The 18,314-nt window shown below is 42.5% G+C and overlaps 1 protein-coding gene across 1 annotated transcript in view; it reads right to left on the minus strand.

The window, feature by feature from the left end:
• TTN (titin) overlaps positions 1-18,314 on the minus strand; it is a 240,400-nt gene that overhangs the window by 175,997 nt on the left and 46,089 nt on the right. The window contains 19 exon segments of the mRNA XM_054069478.1: positions 60-338; positions 444-722; positions 860-1,138; positions 1,265-1,546; positions 1,668-1,946; positions 2,047-2,334; positions 2,453-2,731; positions 2,819-3,097; positions 3,208-3,486; positions 3,594-3,875; positions 3,976-4,254; positions 4,375-4,662; positions 4,784-5,062; positions 5,161-5,439; positions 5,770-6,048; positions 6,158-6,439; positions 6,849-7,412; positions 8,450-8,728; positions 9,411-11,954. Of these exon segments, the coding sequence (XP_053925453.1) occupies positions 60-338; positions 444-722; positions 860-1,138; positions 1,265-1,546; positions 1,668-1,946; positions 2,047-2,334; positions 2,453-2,731; positions 2,819-3,097; positions 3,208-3,486; positions 3,594-3,875; positions 3,976-4,254; positions 4,375-4,662; positions 4,784-5,062; positions 5,161-5,439; positions 5,770-6,048; positions 6,158-6,439; positions 6,849-7,412; positions 8,450-8,728; positions 9,411-11,954 (7,878 nt within the window).

Genomic DNA, 18,314 nt, shown 5'->3' on the forward strand with positions numbered 1-18,314 from the left:
TTACTATTTTTAATTCCCTCCGTGCTGGATTGGCAAGCTTGCCAAATGATAATACAAACCTAGCACAGTCAGAACAGCTTCACAGGTGCTACTTCCAAAGTCATTTTCAACTTTAAAACTGTAGGTACCACTATCCTCCTTTGATACAGGTTCAATCCTGAAACTGGCCACATTGTTTTCAAAGGTCATTGTATAGTATCGACTGGGCAGCAGCTGTTTGCCGTCTTTGTACCATCTTATTCGGAGCTCTGGTGTCCCAGCCACAGTACACTCCAATGTCACAGGGTCTCTTTCAGTGACTTTAAGTGATTTAGCCTTTTCTATGATCTGTGCAGGTTCTGAGGTATAAAGTGTACAAAAATGACAGTTAGCTGCACAGACAGGGCACTGACTCTTCAAGTACTCACTAAGGATGACCTTGAAGGGTCACACCTTCTACACACCTTGTACAAAAAGCAAAGCAAAGCACTTCTCCGTGCCAGACTCGTTCTTTGCCTGGCAGGTGTATCTCCCTCTGTGGCTGAGGTCAACACTGGTAAGTTTTAATGTGGCCACGCTGTTCTCAAAGGTAATATGGTGGTGTTCATCTTCTTCTAGTATTTTCTCATCTTTTATCCATGACACAGATAAGGGTTGAGCGCCTGCTATGACACACTGGAACACTGCAGAACCTTTCAAAATGGTCGTGACATTCTCCAGCTTCTTGACGAAAGATGGTGGTTCTGTGGTTCAGGGTTTTGGTTTTGAAAAGAAGTCATGGAAAGAGAAGAGGGCAAAGAGAGGTCATATAAAGTCATCCTAGTCACTACAATTAAACTAAGGGATGTAATGTTTTGGGTATGATTCCTAGAGGACTGACCTTTCAAGCTGAGCCTTGTACTGCAAGAACAGCTCCCACCTTCATTCGATATAATACACTGATATTCACCAACATCTGAGACATCACAGTTAGTCACGTTAAGAGTAAATATTGATTCTTTGGTGAAGATGGCATATTTCTTGCTGCTGTACATTTCCTTATTGTTCTTCAGCCACTTCACCTCAAATGGAGGAGTACCCTTCACCTCACACTCGAGTGTGGCCTCCAAACCCTTCACTACCTCAGTGGGTTTCAACTCCCGAACAAATGTTGGAGGTTCTACAAAGAGGAATGAGGGGAAAGTAGATAGTAACTTCAAATGGTTTTGAGGGGAGAAATCTCCCCTACTCCATCACACCAGCTATGTGGCTATAGCCAGATCATGACAAGATGTTCAAAACTAACCTTTTACTTTTAGATCGATGCTGCAGCTCTCGCTACCTGCATCATTGCGGGCTTCACAAACGTAAATCCCACTGTCTGACACTCTGGCTTGAGTGACTTTCAAAGTAGCTAAACCATTTATGAAGGAGATGCCGTACTTAGCTTGGTCAGTCACTTCATTTCCATCCAGGTACCATGTGACGTGGATCTCTGGCGTGCCTACTACCTGGCACTCGAAAGTGGTGGACTGTCCTTCACGCAAAGCTACTACAGAAGTTGGCATCTGAATAAATCTGGGGGGCTCTAGAAGATGGACAGAAAAGGCGAGACTTTATAATATTCACGGCAGTTTAAATATCCCGTCCCCCAAGACTGCACAGAAGAATCAGAACCACAAAGATAAGAAAAACGTTGAGTTGCACACCTTTTACAAACAGAGTGGCTTTGCAAGTTGCAGTCCCCACATCATTGCTTATCTGGCAAGTGTAGTTTCCAGAGTCAGATGCCCTAGCAGAGAAGACCTCCAGTACACTAGATGTGTCATCCTTCCAGACAGATCGATTGGCTCCAGAAAGGAGCTCCTGGCTGTCTTTAAACCACTTTATCTGCAGAGGAGTAGAGCCTTTCACCAGTGCTTTGAATTGAACCCTAGCATTGGGCACAACCTCTTGGGACTGGGGTTTTTCCACAAAATATGGTGGTTCTATAACATGTAAAAAGGAAGAAAGAGGATTACTCTGAGACAGAGGAATTGCAAAACTATGAATAAGAGACCTAACACAAGACAAAGAAGGAGCTCAAACCTTTGACTGTTAAGAACCCACTGCATTGGTTGCTTCCTGCCTTGTTTGTTGCTTCACAGGTGTAGGAGCCACTGTCTGTGCCTTCCAGTTTATTGATTTCTAGAAATGCAGTATTATCATGGAAAGAGTATTTGTGCTTTTCACTTGCTGTTATTTCCTGGCCATCCTTGTACCACTGGATACTTATAGGATGGGATCCAGACACTATGCACTCCAGGTGGACAAAAGACCCCTTAATACTGTCCATTTTCTTGAGCTTTTTGGTGAACTTAGGTGGTATAATGAGATCTATCCAAGACAGAGTAAAAAAACAAAATATGAATTTTAATTTTGATTGTGGCAGATGTCACCTTAGGAAAAAAGATTTTATATGTAGAAATAATGATAAAGTAGAGCTCATACACACCTAGGACATTAATGCTGGCAGAACAGCTACTGCTCCCAACATCATTGTGAACTTCAAAAATGTATTCTCCACTGTCTTTCTTTTCTGCATGAAGCACCTTTAGGACTGAGACAGTATCTGTAACACTGATCTTATATTTTGGGCCTAATGTTAGTTCCTTGCCATCTTTGAACCATTTGGCTGTAATATCTTTTGTTCCTGAAAATTTACACTGCAAGGTTGCTGGGTCTCCCTCAGTCACATCTATTGACACAGCCTTGTCCACGATTGTAGCAGGTTCTGTCGTAAACAAGGAGACAGAGGGTTAAGGGCATCTGCAAAACTTACAAGGCAACCATCCCTGCAAGCCTTCAGGGTAAGACTAACCTTTAACAGTCAGCAGAGCAGAACACCTCTGAATTCCCGCCTCATTCTTAGCCTGACAGAAATATTTCCCATCATGTTTCAGCTCAATAGACCTCACCAGAAGAGTGGCAACATTGTTCACAAAGGTCATTTTAATATTGTTGTCTTCAATCACTTCATCATTGTCTTTCAACCAGGACACAGTGATGGGCAAGGAGCCTTTAATAGCAGCCTGAAACACAACTGTGCCCCCTCGAAGGGAACTTATGTTTTCTATCCTCTTCAAGAACTGTGGGGGCTCTGGCAGGAAGAAAGTGTCTGTGTAAGTACAGGTCTGATGCATGACAGTGTGGCATGGAAACCACACTGGGATAACAGCATGCTAGTGGTATTCTAGACCTTGCACTAACCTTTCAGTGTGACCTCCGAACTGCAGAAGCAGCTTCCAACATCGTTTGTTACTCTACACTGATACTCGCCGACATCAGAAGAATCAAATCTGAAAATGTGGAGGCTAATCAAAGATTTCTCAATGCTTATTCTGTGCTTCTTACTGCTTCGCACAGGTTTATTGTCTTTCACCCAAAACACTTCAAAAGGAGGTGTGCCAAGCACCTCACACTCCAAAACCACATCAGAATCCTTCAAGACTTCCATGGATTGAAATTCCTTGCTAAAATAAGGTGACTCTACAGTGTAAAAGAGAAAGTGCATCTTGTATTAATTATACTTGTAAAGCCTATAAAACTTCACTGAATTTAAAGAGACAAACTGGGTGGCTGGGTGTCACACACACCTTTGATTGTAACAATGCTACTGCAAATATCTTTTCCAGCATCATTTTTGGCCTCACAAGTGTATTCCCCACTGTCTTCAATTTCAACCTCTGTAAGCTGGAGTTTTGCCAAGGATTTTGCAAAAGACATCCTGTATTTGTCACTCTCTTTTATCTCTCTGTCATCCTTGAACCATGTAATTTTAATCTCAGGAGTACCAGTGACTTCACAGGTCAGCTCAGCATATCCACCTTTCTTTACCAGATGGGTTGGCTCTAGCTTCTCCTTGAAGGCAGCAGGTTCTGTGGATTTAAGAAGAGTGTTCAGAAGAAAGAAGGCAGAAAAGAGTGCTACTGGATAAAATCCAGCAGCTGAAGTTTAAAAGAGAATAAGAATGCAAACCTTTCACAAACAAGTTTGCACTGCATGTTACTGAACCAGCCACATTGGAGACTTTGCAGGTGTATTTTCCTGAGTCTGTTGGTTTAACCGCATAAAGCTCCAAGTAACTTGCTAATGCTTCCGTCGTAATGTAGCAGGCTCCTCCTGTCACCAGCTCAGTATCACCTCTAAACCATTTCACTGTCAGTGGTGTTGTGCCTTTAAACGTGCCTTTGAAACGTACAGTTGATGCAGGCAGTACATTTTGGGACTCTGGTTCTACAGTGAAGCTGGGTGGCTCTAGATTGCATTGAAATGAAAAAGTTGTCATGAGTAAGAAGCATGGTCTGCACTTTGGGGAAGAAAAGTATTATCATTTGAAAAGTAAAACTCCAAGAAATATGAAACAAATTGCCGAACCTTTTATAAACAAGGTGCTACTGCTCTCTTTGCTACCAGCAGAGTTTGTGGCTCTGCAAATGTAGACTCCAGCGTCACTCGCATCTAAATGTTTTACTTCCAAAGATGCAGAGCCTTCTGAGAAGTGTATTGTGTATTTGGCACTTGAAGTGATCTCAGTGTCCTGCTTAAACCAAGAGACAGTCATTGGAAGAGAGCCTGAAATTTTGCAGTCTAGGCGGCATGAGCTGCTAATGATACTGTCAATATTCTTCAGCGGTTTAGTAAAGAAGGGAGGAAGAGTGCGATCTGTTGAGAATGAAAAAAAATAAAAACAACAACATATGAGCAGAAGAGGCATGCAGTTCTCCTCCCAGCTGTTGTGCTCAGAGCAGAGTAGCAGGGTTCTTTGCAAAGAGTCAGTACCAACCTAACACAGTGAAGCTGGTAGTACAAGAGCTGATGCCCACATCATTGGATATCTCAAAGGTGTATTCACCGCTATCCTGCATTTCACTGGCATAAAACTTGAGCTGGGCAGTGTTATTTTTAAAGCTGATCCTATATTTTTTGCTGGCAGGTAGTGGCCTTCCATCTTTGAACCATTTCGTTTTTAGCTCTGGAGTGCCTGTGACAGTGTACTCCAAAATGGCTGGTTCTCCTGCTGTTACCTGGATCACTTCAGATTTTTCAATGATTTTGGCAGGTTCTACAACAGAATTAAACAACTGGTGTTAAGGACAAAAGGAAATTACTCTTCCTCTCAGGTTAGAGACAATGTGGGCAGCACAGCACTACTCCACTGACCTTTCACTACTAGTTCACCAAAGCAGGACTGACTTCCTGCGTCATTCTCAGCCACGCAGGTATATTTGCCAGCAGAGCTCAGCTGGACACCAGTAATTTGCAGCGTTGCTAGACCATGTTCAAATGTCGCTCTCACTTTGTTATCATCTTGAATAATGTCTTTGCCCTTGATCCACACCACAGAAATAGGCTCTGACCCTTTCACCACAGCCTGTAATGTAACACTGTCTCCAGCTAGAGCCGTCACATTTTCAATTTTCTTAACAAAAGATGGTGGTTCTAGTTCAAAGAAAAGAGACAAGAAGTAATACTCATCTGCCACCATATCATTCCATGAAATTCACCGCTTAAAGACAGCTAAAGAGTAGGCAAGGAGAAGGGTTGCATTCCCCATTTGGCAGCTAATGCATGGTAGTTTAAGCTCAATGTCTTTCAAATTCACCGGTTTGATGCCAGATAAGAATTAAGACATATGCAGAATTTTAAGAGAAGACGATACTCTCCCTCCCCATTCTCCCTAGTCACCCACAATTGCAGAGAAAAGACATTTTAAGAAGTGAGAGGTTCTTGCCAACCCCTACAGTAAGTGGAGTTTTCTCTCCCACTGACCTTTCAAGATGTATGTTGCACTGCACATGCACTTCCCGACTTCGTTAGCTATCACACACTCGTATTCACCGACATCCGCACTATTAAATGAGGACACCTCCAGAGAAATAACACCTTTTTGAGACGTCAACCTGTATTTTTTACTACTGCGAATCTGTTTCTTGTCTTTGTACCAGCTAATATCAAATGGTCCAGTGCCAGCAACCTCACATTGAAGAACGGTGTTTGTTCCCTTCACTACCTCTGCTGGTTCAAGTGTTCGAATGAAAGATGGAGGTTCTATAAAAGCAGCAAGAAAGATTAGTCAGCCATAAAAAAAAAAAAAAAAAATAAAAAAGAAGAGGTTTTTTTTTTCAAGAATGGATTTGCAGCAGCAAGAAGAACAGACCTTTGACAACTACTTCGGTGGTGCAGTTATCACTTCCAACCTCATTTACAGCTTCACATGAGTAGCTACCGCTGTCATCAACTTTCATCTCCAAAATATCTAACACAGCCACAGAATTGACAAAGGACATCCTGTGTGTGTTGCTTTCACGGATTTCCTTATTGTTCTTGAACCATGTAACCTGGATTTCAGGAGACCCTTTGATTTTACATTGAAGGCGTGCAGAGTCACCTGGGGTCAGTAAATAAGATGGATCGACCTTCTTCACAAAAGATGGTGGTTCTAAAAGTGGAAAGAAAATGGGAAGAAAGGAGAAAGAAAGAAGAAAAGAAAAAGAAAGAATGCTGAAATACAAAGCTTTGAAAGATTGGTTTCTAGCGCAAGAACAAAACATAATTTCAGAAAAAGCCGCATAATCTTTGCTGAGCTGCAGGTTTTGTGGTTTCTCTTGTTCTCTCTGTCAATCTCTTCCTTGCATGCAGGAGTAATTCTTGGATCTGGGTTGTGAAAGAAATATTGAAGCAACACACATTGCACCAGAAGAAAGCAGGCGAAACGAGCAAGAGGTGAATGGACCTGATGGCAGGTCTGAGAAGAGTTTGGTGTGATTTCAGCCCAAAGAAATCTTTCCTGCAAAAGAAATGGGGAAACCAAGAAGAGCAAAGGTAAAGGGAGCATAGGAATATCTTACCTCTGACTGTGACACTGGCAGAAGACGAGCTGCTTCCTGCCTCATTTGAGGCAGTGCACACATAATGGCCTGAATCCTTGAGTTTAGCCAAAGGAATCTCAAGTGAGGCTATTTTATCTTCAAAGTAAATCTTATAATCCTTGCCTGGAGGGATTTTGTTTCCATCCTTTGTCCACCCTACTGTTACTTTCCTGTCTTCATCTACCTGACATTCAAGACGTATTTTTTTATTGACTGCTGACTGCACTGACTGCAAAACTTTAATGAAATGTGGCTTGTCTATAATGACCATTTCAGCTTGGCAAATGTCAGCCCCAAACTTGTTAGAAGCTTTGCAAGTGTAAATCCCTCTGTCACTGGTGGTGAGAAGGGAAATTTCTAACACATGTTTATTTTCCACTTTGGAGATCTTGTGGTGGTCCGAAGGTGAAATAGTTGTGCCATCTTTCTGCCAGGCAACATCGATGACTGGAGTGCCCGTAACAGTACACAGGAACTTGGCACTTTTGCCCACAAAAGTAGTGATAGATTCAGGTCTGGTAAGAAATGTTGGTGGAAACGCTTCTGCAAAAAAAAGAGGTTCAATGTTATCCAGAGGCGAAGACTAGAGATTATACTCTTTCTCCACATTCACCAGGGACACAGAGCAAGAGGGGTCAGTTTATTACTAGACACTCTTAAGCAAAAGAAGCCAGCAATTAAGGAAATAAGAGGTGCTAAAGACAATGAATTATGGCTTTTGGTTTTGTAGTTCTTGGGTCTGTGTATTGCTCTAGAGTTCGAAGGTTCTTTGAATTGCTGTAGCAATGTACAAACTACAGGAAAATAACCCAAAAGCCAGAACTTCCTCCCCCAAGACTGACAAGTTTGCTCGCCATTCCCTGAAGATAGGTTTGCATGCATTTCACTTTATGCGTCGTCTTTAGTCTCTAACATTTGTCATTTAGCAAAGTGAAAAGAGAAAAGTCAGAGTAAAAAAAAATCACCAAGTCGAAAAGGCAGCATTTTTTAAAAAAAGGTAAAAAAAGAAAAGAAGAGAATTGTATAGCTCTCAACAGACAAAAATGTTTGCAAACTGGAACAACTCTAAATCCTTCTCTATTTGTTTAAGATGATCTATTTCCTCACTTACATGGAGTTTCTATCTGCCATGGCACACAGATGTTCAGGTATGCATAGTCTGTCTACAGCTACAGGACAAACATAGGATGCTAGGATAGTTGCACACTGATTATTACACCAAAGAAATCAGATTTAAAAGTGTATGTTTTCTTGATGACTAGATGTTAAATAAACCTTCTTCAAGAATGTATTCACAAGCCAGTCCCATTCTGTTGACAATATAGTTCCTCCCACTCTCTTTTCCACCCTTCTTTCCTCCCATCTGAAACTTTTCACACTGATTACTTTTTAAAGCTACAGAAAGCAGCATTCTCAGAAATTATTCCTTATATGCTTGTGTCTGAAAAAATTAGACATGTGTTACGTGTAGCAATGGCAATCAAGAGCCCTTCCATAAACATTTGCACATGTAGCAGTAAAAGCATTACTATACACCAAGTTATCTTATGGAAAAGAAGTGTTTGAAAGCCTGTACTTACCAGTTACTGTTAAAAGGGCTGTAGAGCTTACACTGCCATGCTGGTTGGAAGCCTTACAGCTGTACTCTCCACAGTCAACGACCTGAGGCCTTGGGATCTCCAGTGTGGAGAGATAGTTGGAGGTGCGAATGGAGTATTTGTCCCCATCATATATCTCTCTACCAGCTTTGTACCACTGGAACCTGACGTTGGGAGCAGTCTCTACCTCACAGGTGAACTTAGCCACATGATTTACAGCCACCTCCACAGACTCGAGCCTTCTCCTCAGGATAGGTGCAACTGAAATAAAAAATAGAGAGTAACTCAAACCCTGCCTATTGAACTGTTGGAAAGTAACAGTGAAACAACCGACTAAAAAAAGAAAACACACGTGATTTACTTGCAATCCACATAAAGTGCCTGTAAAAGAAAAAAATGAAAGCAGTACCAGGCTTAGCAGACAGACAGTGTTACAGTGCATAATGACATCAGGAAACACAGTGGTGATACCAGAAAAACAATGTGTGATAATGATGCACAATAGCAATGCAAAAGAAACATATGCCACACCATCCTGGAATTGTGAGAAATTATGATGTGAATGAGAAATTTTTCTCAAACTGTGCAGTGACTATAAAGAGTGAGAGAGGGTGCAGCAGTGAGAAAAGTGGGAAGACCAGGTCCATTTCACAGGCAAAAATGAGAAGAAGTGGTCAGGACTGAGATACACCTTGTCCCAACCGCGTTTGTGTGAGGGGAAAAGGAAGCAATAAAGTTCCTGACTAAAGACAGGTGAAAGAAGTGAGAGCTTTTGTAATGTGGTAAAAGGAGACCATAAATCCAGAAAGAAATGAGGTCCTCTGATTAGTGGCATGATGGTATTAATATTGCATCTGTATCCAAATATACAGACACACGGTGGGGCAGTTTCATTAGTAGAGCAGTGTATTAGGAAGGCAGTATTTTATCTCCATAATCCAACCTCTTTTAACAACTGTGAGTTTTGCTGCTGTTGCTTTTTTTCCACCTTGATTCAACGCCTCACAGGTATACTCTCCTTGGTGAATCTCCCCACATGCTTTGTTTATTACTAGTGTGTACTTGTCCTGGTCTTGCAAACACTTGAATTTGTCACCTGAAGACACTAGCTTACCCTGAAAGTACCAGTTCACCTCTCTGACATTTGTTATGACAGACACCAGACTGACACTCTCCCCTTCCTCCACAACAGTGTCAACCAGCTTGCTGTGTATGATGGGATAATTCTCTTTGCCCAGCTCACCCTCTAACTTCCCAGCTCTAGTTTCCAAACTCTCTCTGCCCTCTTCCTCACATATTTCTTCCCTTTTCTCCTTCCTTTTCAGTATTTCTGTGGCTGTCTCAATGGGGACACCTGCGGAGACTACATCAGCAGTGGCTGCAGTTGCGCCAACATCCTTGATTTGATCATGCCCGGTCACAGTCTTGATTAGTTGTACAGACGAAAGCTGCTCCAGGGGTATTTCTGCCTCTATAGTCCTCTCAGCATGCTGGGGTTCCAGCTCAGAGGTTTCATCACAGAATTTTCCTGAGAGAAGTGAGCTGGAGTAGACTGGTAATGCTGTGCACTTTTCATCTGTCAAGAGATGCTTTTCTTCACAAACAAGAGAATAGAAAGCCTCCTTCCAGACTGTTTCCTCATCAGCTGTCTGAATGTTGACTTCTCCCAAGGAGACTGGGATTTCTATGGGATCAACTCCTCCTGTAGTCACAACATAGGTGCATAGGGTGTGCTTATGTTCCTTGGTGATGTTTATTGTCTGTACTTCAATGTTTTCTTTATCAGCCAACCATTCTGAAAACAAGAGTTTTTTCTCACTTACCACTGCAGCTTTCAGTGCATTTCTAATTTGAGACTTTATGTCTACATTGAAGCTCTTGGGAACCTGAGTAGCGAGCTGGTTCTCTTTGTTGAGGACTTGGCTTGTCTGGAGCTGGTGAACGTACATTGTTTCATGGGGCTGTCTACCTGTCCTCAGACACTGCTTAAGTGGGCTGGCAAGATCAACAATGTGTTCCTCCTCCAGGGGTTGGTGTTCTTCTAGCAGCAAGGGAAATCTCACAGCTTGGCCCTCATGGATTCTTGCAGCAAAATCTTCCTCTGTTGCTTCCAGAGAAGAAATGTTCTCCAGGGGGATAGCTTGGACCCCGGTGAAGGCCAATTCAGAAGGAAATCTGTGTTCAGCTGTCAGCTCACCTTGCGTTGCCTGGAAGCCTTCAAGGACCTGGATGTGGTCACCATCTATGGCACAAATCTCAGTGGTGATTGAGACCTGTAGAAGGGCTTGGGAAGCCTCTGTCTTCAGAGCAGCCACGTGCTCTGCTACCTTGGGGATCACTTGCTCTTTGGGCAAGAGTGTCTGTGCAGCTGCAGTTCCAAGGCAGACCGGCAGTTGTCTCTCCATCGCTGCTGCAGTCGCCACACCTTGGGGGCCAGCAAGGACGATTTGCAGTGGCTCTGCCAGAAGTCTGCTGCTCTCTTGTGTTGTGGCCACCTGGGTGATTATCTCTTCAGCACTGTGTGCAGCCTGGCAAGCTGGTGGCAGGCCAGGCAAAATATCCTCCCTGGGCAGCACATGCTCCACCCAGCTCGTTTGGAGCTGCAGGAGGGCTAGCGGCTCCCTCATGGCCTCAAGACTGAGTGCTCCTTCCGTAGAAGGAAGCTCACCAGCCTCCTCATAGGAAAAGGGACTTTTGTCCTCTGCCACTGCAGAGTGCTGTAGAGCCGGGCTCTGCCTGCACACAGCGTGCTCCTCGGGCAGCACCAGGAGCTCAGCAGAGCATGTAGCCTCACCCAGGCTGCTCACCGCCCTGCATGTGTAGAACCCAGTGTCCTCCTCCATGCAATCCTGCACTGTCAGGGAGCCTGAGCCATCAGGGTTGTGAGAAATAGAATGACGCGCATCAGAGAAGAGCGGCTCACTCCCCTTGAACCACTGCACTGTGGGGCACGGCTCCCCAGCCACGGTGTACTCAAAAACTGCAGTGAAGCCCGGTGCACAGCGCACGCTGTCTGGCTCCCTGGCAAAGCAAGGGACCCCTGGGATTTGCTGCCGCACACAGAGGTGAGCGCTGCATGTGGTCTCACCGTGTACGTTGCTGGCCTTGCATGTGTACTCACCCTCATCCTGCACACCTGCATATGGAAGGATAAGGCTGTGGTCATTGCCAGCAAACACTAACTTACAGTCTGTGGATGGGGTTAGCTTCATACTGTTGAAAAACCACTCAATTTTGGGTGTGGGGCTGCCAGTAACAGTAACAGAGAACCTAGCCACATCTCCCTGCCAGATTTCAACATTTGAAACCTGCTTGAGGAAAGCAGGAGCTTTGCCCCCATTCTCCATTTCCATCTTTACTTTGCTGGAATAAACTGGTTTTTCAGGCTCAAATTCAAGTGTTTGCTCTCTAGTGGACAACTGAAGGCCGCTGCTGTAGCCTTCATTTCTTCCTTCCTCAGAAGACACAATAAGAGAGCTAGGGATGTCTGTATGGGAAAAAAAATGTTTGGTTTTACTAGAATGTTTACAAGAACAGTTGTAGATAGCAATGAACAGTGTTAGTGCAACTATTTTTGTATATCTGGAGGCTTTCTCAATACTGTACAGCAGTTAAACACAAACATGAGGTCCTCTTGCTGTCACCAGCAAGACATGCTGTGCTGTCAGGTTACTTATGAATTTCCCATGTGGATCAACATGGATGCCTATTTCAACCTGACATCAGAGCATGGGTTAGGCATAATCCCAGGATGTACCGTGCAAATAACTGTCAAAAAATATCGGATCATTTCACAAATATAATTAAAGTGGTATGTGCCATATATATTTGTATGTACACTCATACAAACAAGTACAGCAGACCAGTGCTAAGACCCTGGTTTAATTAAAAAAATAATTTAATTCAAAACACTAAGAAAAAGCACAATGCCAGAATTAGGGTTGGAAAAGTAACTCAAATTTTCAGTGCACTAACCCTTCTTCTGGTGCAGTTAGTTCAGCTCTTTCAACTCTCTCTTTTGTCTAACACGCCATGGTATTACTTCTCCATTACCAGCTTTGTCCTGGTTTTGCCATTAGAACCTTGTGATTATAACACCATTATTGCTAAAATCATGAGTTTGCACCCTTGTTTTAATGTCTTTGATTTAAATCACTAGTTTTAAACTCCTCTCTGTCACAATGTTGTAAATTAGAACTCCCACAATACAAGAGAAAAAAAGAGCAGTTTAAGGTTTTTTTTTTTCTTGCCTTTGTGAAGGTAGACACATATGTGTTGGACTACTTTGTTCTAATGCTTGTTTAGAAATGGAAGGAAGCAGACGTAAAGAACATGTCATTCTCTGTAGATGCTTGACACTAGAAATATCAAAGAAATCTGAGACTTCCAGGAACGCAACAAGCCATCCATGAAAAACACGGCGCAAAGAAAACATTTGGAAATCAAATCCTGTTATCCTCACTGAGTCAAGTTTGCTCAGTTAAGGCCCACAGTATTTGATGCTGAAAAGGTATGAGAGTTATTAAAGAAATATAAAAGAAGTATGAGCAGATAAATGTTTCCAAGCACTCTAATTGTGAACCTTGGTAAGCATCTTGATTACAGTCTCTTAAAATCCAAGATTTATTGTTAGATAAGAGTTTTTGCTGCACTGCAATAATGACCATAAAGAAGAATAGAATATGTCATTTCCAATTCTTTTCACTGCCTTTATCAATTATTAATCTTGCCACAAATACCATAATATACTTGACATAGCACAGTGCATACAGCGACTAACCACAGAGAAGAGGTGCTTAGGTAAAAAAGAGAATTATAGCAAACCTTCAGGATTACTTACTAGCTTTGTTAAAACAGTAGGGCAGTTTCCCCAGAAACAAAACATGCTAATGAATTTGAGAATGGGTGGCAGAATTGGTCCCATAATAAAGTATAAAAATTGCAGGATGGAACTTATGCAAACACACATGAAAATGCTGAATATAAAGGAGTGCAACAAAAATTAATGCACTATTATATGTTCCTGGATATTTACAACAGAAAAACTATATAGATACCTTTTCATATTCTAGCTGTGTTTGTGAAATGAATAAAGTACAAGAAGCGGCGGACTTAAATCATTTACATATTTATTTCACAAATTAACGATACACATTAACATTAAATACACATTGATGACAAATATAATTCATCCCTTTTTTAAGATTCTTGGTTTGCAGAAATGAGGACAACTTTAGACCTGACGATGAAATTGTGAGTTTGTAATTTCTATGAAGGCACAAAATTTTGAAGAGACATGGTCAATCATGGCTCTAAGCTATACCGGTTGCCCCAAGCAAGTTTATTCAAAACTAGAATTACTCCAGATTTATATTATTGTAACTCAGGTGACACTTTCTCTCTTCACAAGCACCTGTGAAGAGTGCTCCTGGCTAACATATGAAACTTAAAACAAGACTTTTAAACTTACATAAACCACAGACACTACTACACAGGTAGAGATAAAGATGCTTGGCCATATATTTCAGGCGTGAACATGAACTTGGACCTGTTTGGCTTCTGACTCCAAAACCAAGTTATGGGCCTATTTCTACTAGAAATTTCAGTTCATTTACAGCAAATTAAACATATGGCATAATTGCTAAGGATCTAACCAAAGGGTCTCCTACCTCTTTGGCTTTGGACCTAAAAGACCCCTCATGTGGTAGCTGCATATAACAACAGACAATTCGTGCCAATTTCCCTAGGGACCTCTGTTGTCCAATGAAACAGTTAGCGCTACACATCTATACGAGGAATGGATTAAGGACACATAACAAAGAAATTCTTTCCCAGCATAATGTTGGGTCAGACACTCAGTACCACCACTACCTATGAGAAATTACATTTATCTATGCCTCTTAACAACATGCAAATCTTAAATATTTATCATGGGCTCATGACTGGGAAGAAACAGAAGTGACATGGCGGAACTAGCCTAACCACTCCAATTATTTTCCCCACATACTGGGTCATTAGAGCCTGCCACTCCTGACTTTAAGTCTATATTTAGAAACACAATTGGGCAAAGTGAATCATTGGATCAAAAATTACTATCCCAAGTGAGTGATGGGATAGTCCTAAAAGATTATTGAGTTTTTGAGGCATGCTGGCCTCAGTGTGAGGACACATCAAACTCAGAAATTAGAACATGCATGAACAAAACTGAATGTACTACAGGAATAGTTATTTTATGCTTAAAATCACCATGCTCCTTAAAGCAGTTTGCAAGTCAACTGGCAGCAATTTGTAAATAACTGAAAGAACCTCATGAACAGGTAATCAAAATTAAAGCAATTTTTCTTGGGGTCATTGAACTCAAGGTTTCACCTTGACATATAGGCAAGTTGAAAGTTGGCACATGTGTTAGAGAGTTCTTTAACTGCTAATAAATGCTAATTAATAAATTTCATACTTTTAACATATTTTCTTAATCAATTCATCATTGTTTATGTAAGACAGATTTAGTTCTGATTTAGTTACGTCAGCTAGTGCTGATGTCTCCTTGTAAATACTAGCAATAATTTGAATGCAAACCTACATACTCACAATGAGAACATTAATGTAAAAAACTCTTCTGCTCAGAAAATGCCACAGATAGCAATTGAACTTACTGTAGTTATTTCTGGTCATCTTGACACATAGCACACTTAACTGTTACTATTTAGGTTTTTTTTTAAAAAAAAAAAATACATAGAGGGCTTGTTCTAGTGTGGAACAAGAATATTGCATAAAAATCTCTCACTATTTTAATACTATGTATTTTTTATGAATGACAGTGGAATACGGGGACAACTAACATTATTTTAATAAATTTACAGTTACATTATTGATTTGTTATGCTCCCTCTCCTTTCCCTTTAACTTCTAAAGATACAGTACAAAATATGTTTTCATGTTTATTACTTGGTAATAGAGAAAAAAATCCTGTCCAGTCTCTACTAACGAAAAACTCTCATTTCCCATTGTGTTGCTTTTATTTGCAACAGCGTAATTCCACTGACTTAAAGAAAAAGTCATTTAATTCTGTGAGTCAGTAGAGCAAGGCTCACAGATGTAAGAATTTTGCAGTGATAGAAACTATAAACACAGGATTTAAATCAATGAGACTCACATGTTCTGATACAACATTGTGAGAAGGGGGAATACCAGTTTAAGGAGTTCTTTCACAGAACTATATTCAAACTTAAGAGAAGCATAAGTTAGTATTCCATACCTCTATGTTACAAGAAAAAGGTGATTTTTAGCCTACATAAACCAATAGTGATTGCACTGTTAAAGATACACAGGAATATGTACAGTATATGAAAAAATTAGTCCTACAGAAATAAGCCTCTGTTAAGTATCTTTACAAGAATGAATAAGGAGCTTGGAAGGAGCCTGAAGTATACCTCAGTGCCGAAAGTGTGCACAAAAATTACACACAAATTAAATCTCACTTAAATTCCCCAATGAGGGTAAATTTTTAAATGAGATAGAAATATGCCCACATAGAGTGGTTTTCATCCCTAAAGAGATGAAAAACAATGCCCCTAAAAGAGTGCTGCATTTTTACCTGCGGTGAACAGCTTAAAAACACAGCACAAGTCTCAGCAGTTCCTGCCCTGTTAGTACCTATACATTTGTACTGCCCACAGTCACTTCGCATCAAGTTTACAATAGTAAGCCTGTGAGAGCCCTCCTGCTCTTCCTGCATGCTGTACCTATCCCCTTCCACCAACAATCCATCCTTGTACCAGTGAATACGCGGGTGGGGGCAACCAGTCACAAGACACTGGAAGCGTGCTGAGGCACCTACAAATGTACTGTAATCAGAAATGAGCCTCTGAAATATGGAAGGGGCTTCTGTGACCTGGAACTCAAAGCTGCAGCTCTCTGAGTCCTCTGCCCTAACCTCAATGCATTCCTCTTGGGATGACTCTGCAAACATATCAAAATTCATGTTGACACACTTCTCCTCCTCTTCCTGCCCTTATTGAGTCACTTCAAGCAGTCCGATCGCTTTCTCCGAGTCATCTATGTGTGGCTCAGTCTTAAACTCCAGGTCTATTTCTGACTGCCACCTGGGCTCCCAGTTTTACTTAAAAGGAAGTCACACTTCTGGGGCCTGTATGGTTCACTGCCTGTGACTGTTTCACTGCTCACCTTAGCTCTTTCTCCTTCATGAGGCACGACTATGAGGGAGCCTTTGCACACTGCTTCTCCCAGCCTATTGGTTGCCCGACAGTGATACCAGCCACCATCAGAAGGACCTACATTTTGAACCTTCAGACTGTGAAGTCCCTCCTTTTGACTCACAACAAACTTTGCTGTGGCTGAGGTCACACGGGTGTCATCTCTGAACCACTGCACTACTGGAACAGGAGTACCTGTTACCACACACTCAAACACCGCCTCCAAGCCTTCTGTCACCTCAACATCTGCAAAGGGCACAGCAAAGCGGGGAGGCATTTCAGTTACTTGGAAATCGATTTTTACATCCTCATTCTCCTCCGTGGAGAAGCCTGCAGCTTGCTCCAACAAGGCAAGTGGTAGAACATCCAGGGAGACCACCATGCTCTTCTTATCTGGGCTAAACTCAGGACTTGTTATGATTTTGACCTGCTTCTCAAACTCCTTCACCTCATTTTCATCCAGCTCCACTTCCAGTAGGATTTCCTGTGGTGAAGGTGACCTTGAAGTGTTTTGCTCAAGGTCAAAGTGTATAACATGCTGGTGGGTGACAGGGGGTGGCAGTGCTAGTGATTGCCTATCTTCAGACAGAACTTCTACCTGTGCAATACTTTTAGCTTCACCAACAATGTTCACTGCATGACAGAGATACTGTCCTCCATCGGCTTTCTGGACATTAGTGATCTCCAGCACACACTTGTCTCCATCCTTCTCTATCTGCATTCTTTCATCCAGCTCCAGAAGAGATTTATTACGATACCACTTTACCTCTGGCTTGGGCACACCCACCACCTCAGCCACAAAGCTCAGTGTGCTGCCCTCATACAGCCTCCTCCTGTTCAACCCCTTGAGGAATGCAGGTGGCATTTCATTGCCTGATGGCTCCAGGGCTTCAGAAGGGGTCTTAAACACCTCAGCCTGCATTTGGTCTGGAGACTGCTGTCTTCTCTGGCAGAGGGGGAGCATCATCAGGGCATCCATATACTCCCCAGTGGGTGTCCGGTAGCGCTCTGGTGGTGTGCTGTCCCCTGATGGAGAGCAGGGTCCCTCAAAGGGTGTGAAGTATTGCTCTGAGGGTGTGTTGCATTTTGAATCCTCAGAGGGTGTGGAGTAGCGCTCAGGAGGTGTGCTGTACACTGAGCCTTCAGATGGTGTGGAGTACCGCTCAGGTGGTGTCCTGTACCCTGAGCCTGGGGATGGTGTGGACCAGCGCTCAGGTGGTGTCCTGTACCCTGAGCCTGGGGATGGTGTGGACCAGCGCTCAGGTGGCGTACTGTACCTGGACCCTTCAGATGGTGTGGAGTAGCGTTCAGGTGTGCTGAGTGGTGTGTGGTACGATGTAGATGAAGCAGTTTCAAATATCTCCACTGAGGAAGGAGGTGTGTAGAAGCGGTCTGAATCAGGTGACTCCTCTCCGCTCCTGCTGTCCAGTTCTATAGACATTTCTGACTCAGGAGAGAAGGGCCGGGTGAGTTCCTGCTGGTTGTTGTAATAGTCGTAAACCATACTGAAGGTAACCTCCTCCACTTCCAGTGAAGTGATGGTCTCTTGCTGCTCCTTCTGAGATGTCCGTTTGAGATCTGGAGTTTCCCTCATCCCAGTTGACCTTAAATACTTGGTCAGGGACAAGTCAGGCT

Source organism: Cuculus canorus, chromosome 6 (assembly GCF_017976375.1).
Source record: "Cuculus canorus isolate bCucCan1 chromosome 6, bCucCan1.pri, whole genome shotgun sequence".
Lineage (NCBI taxonomy): Eukaryota > Metazoa > Chordata > Aves > Cuculiformes > Cuculidae > Cuculus > Cuculus canorus.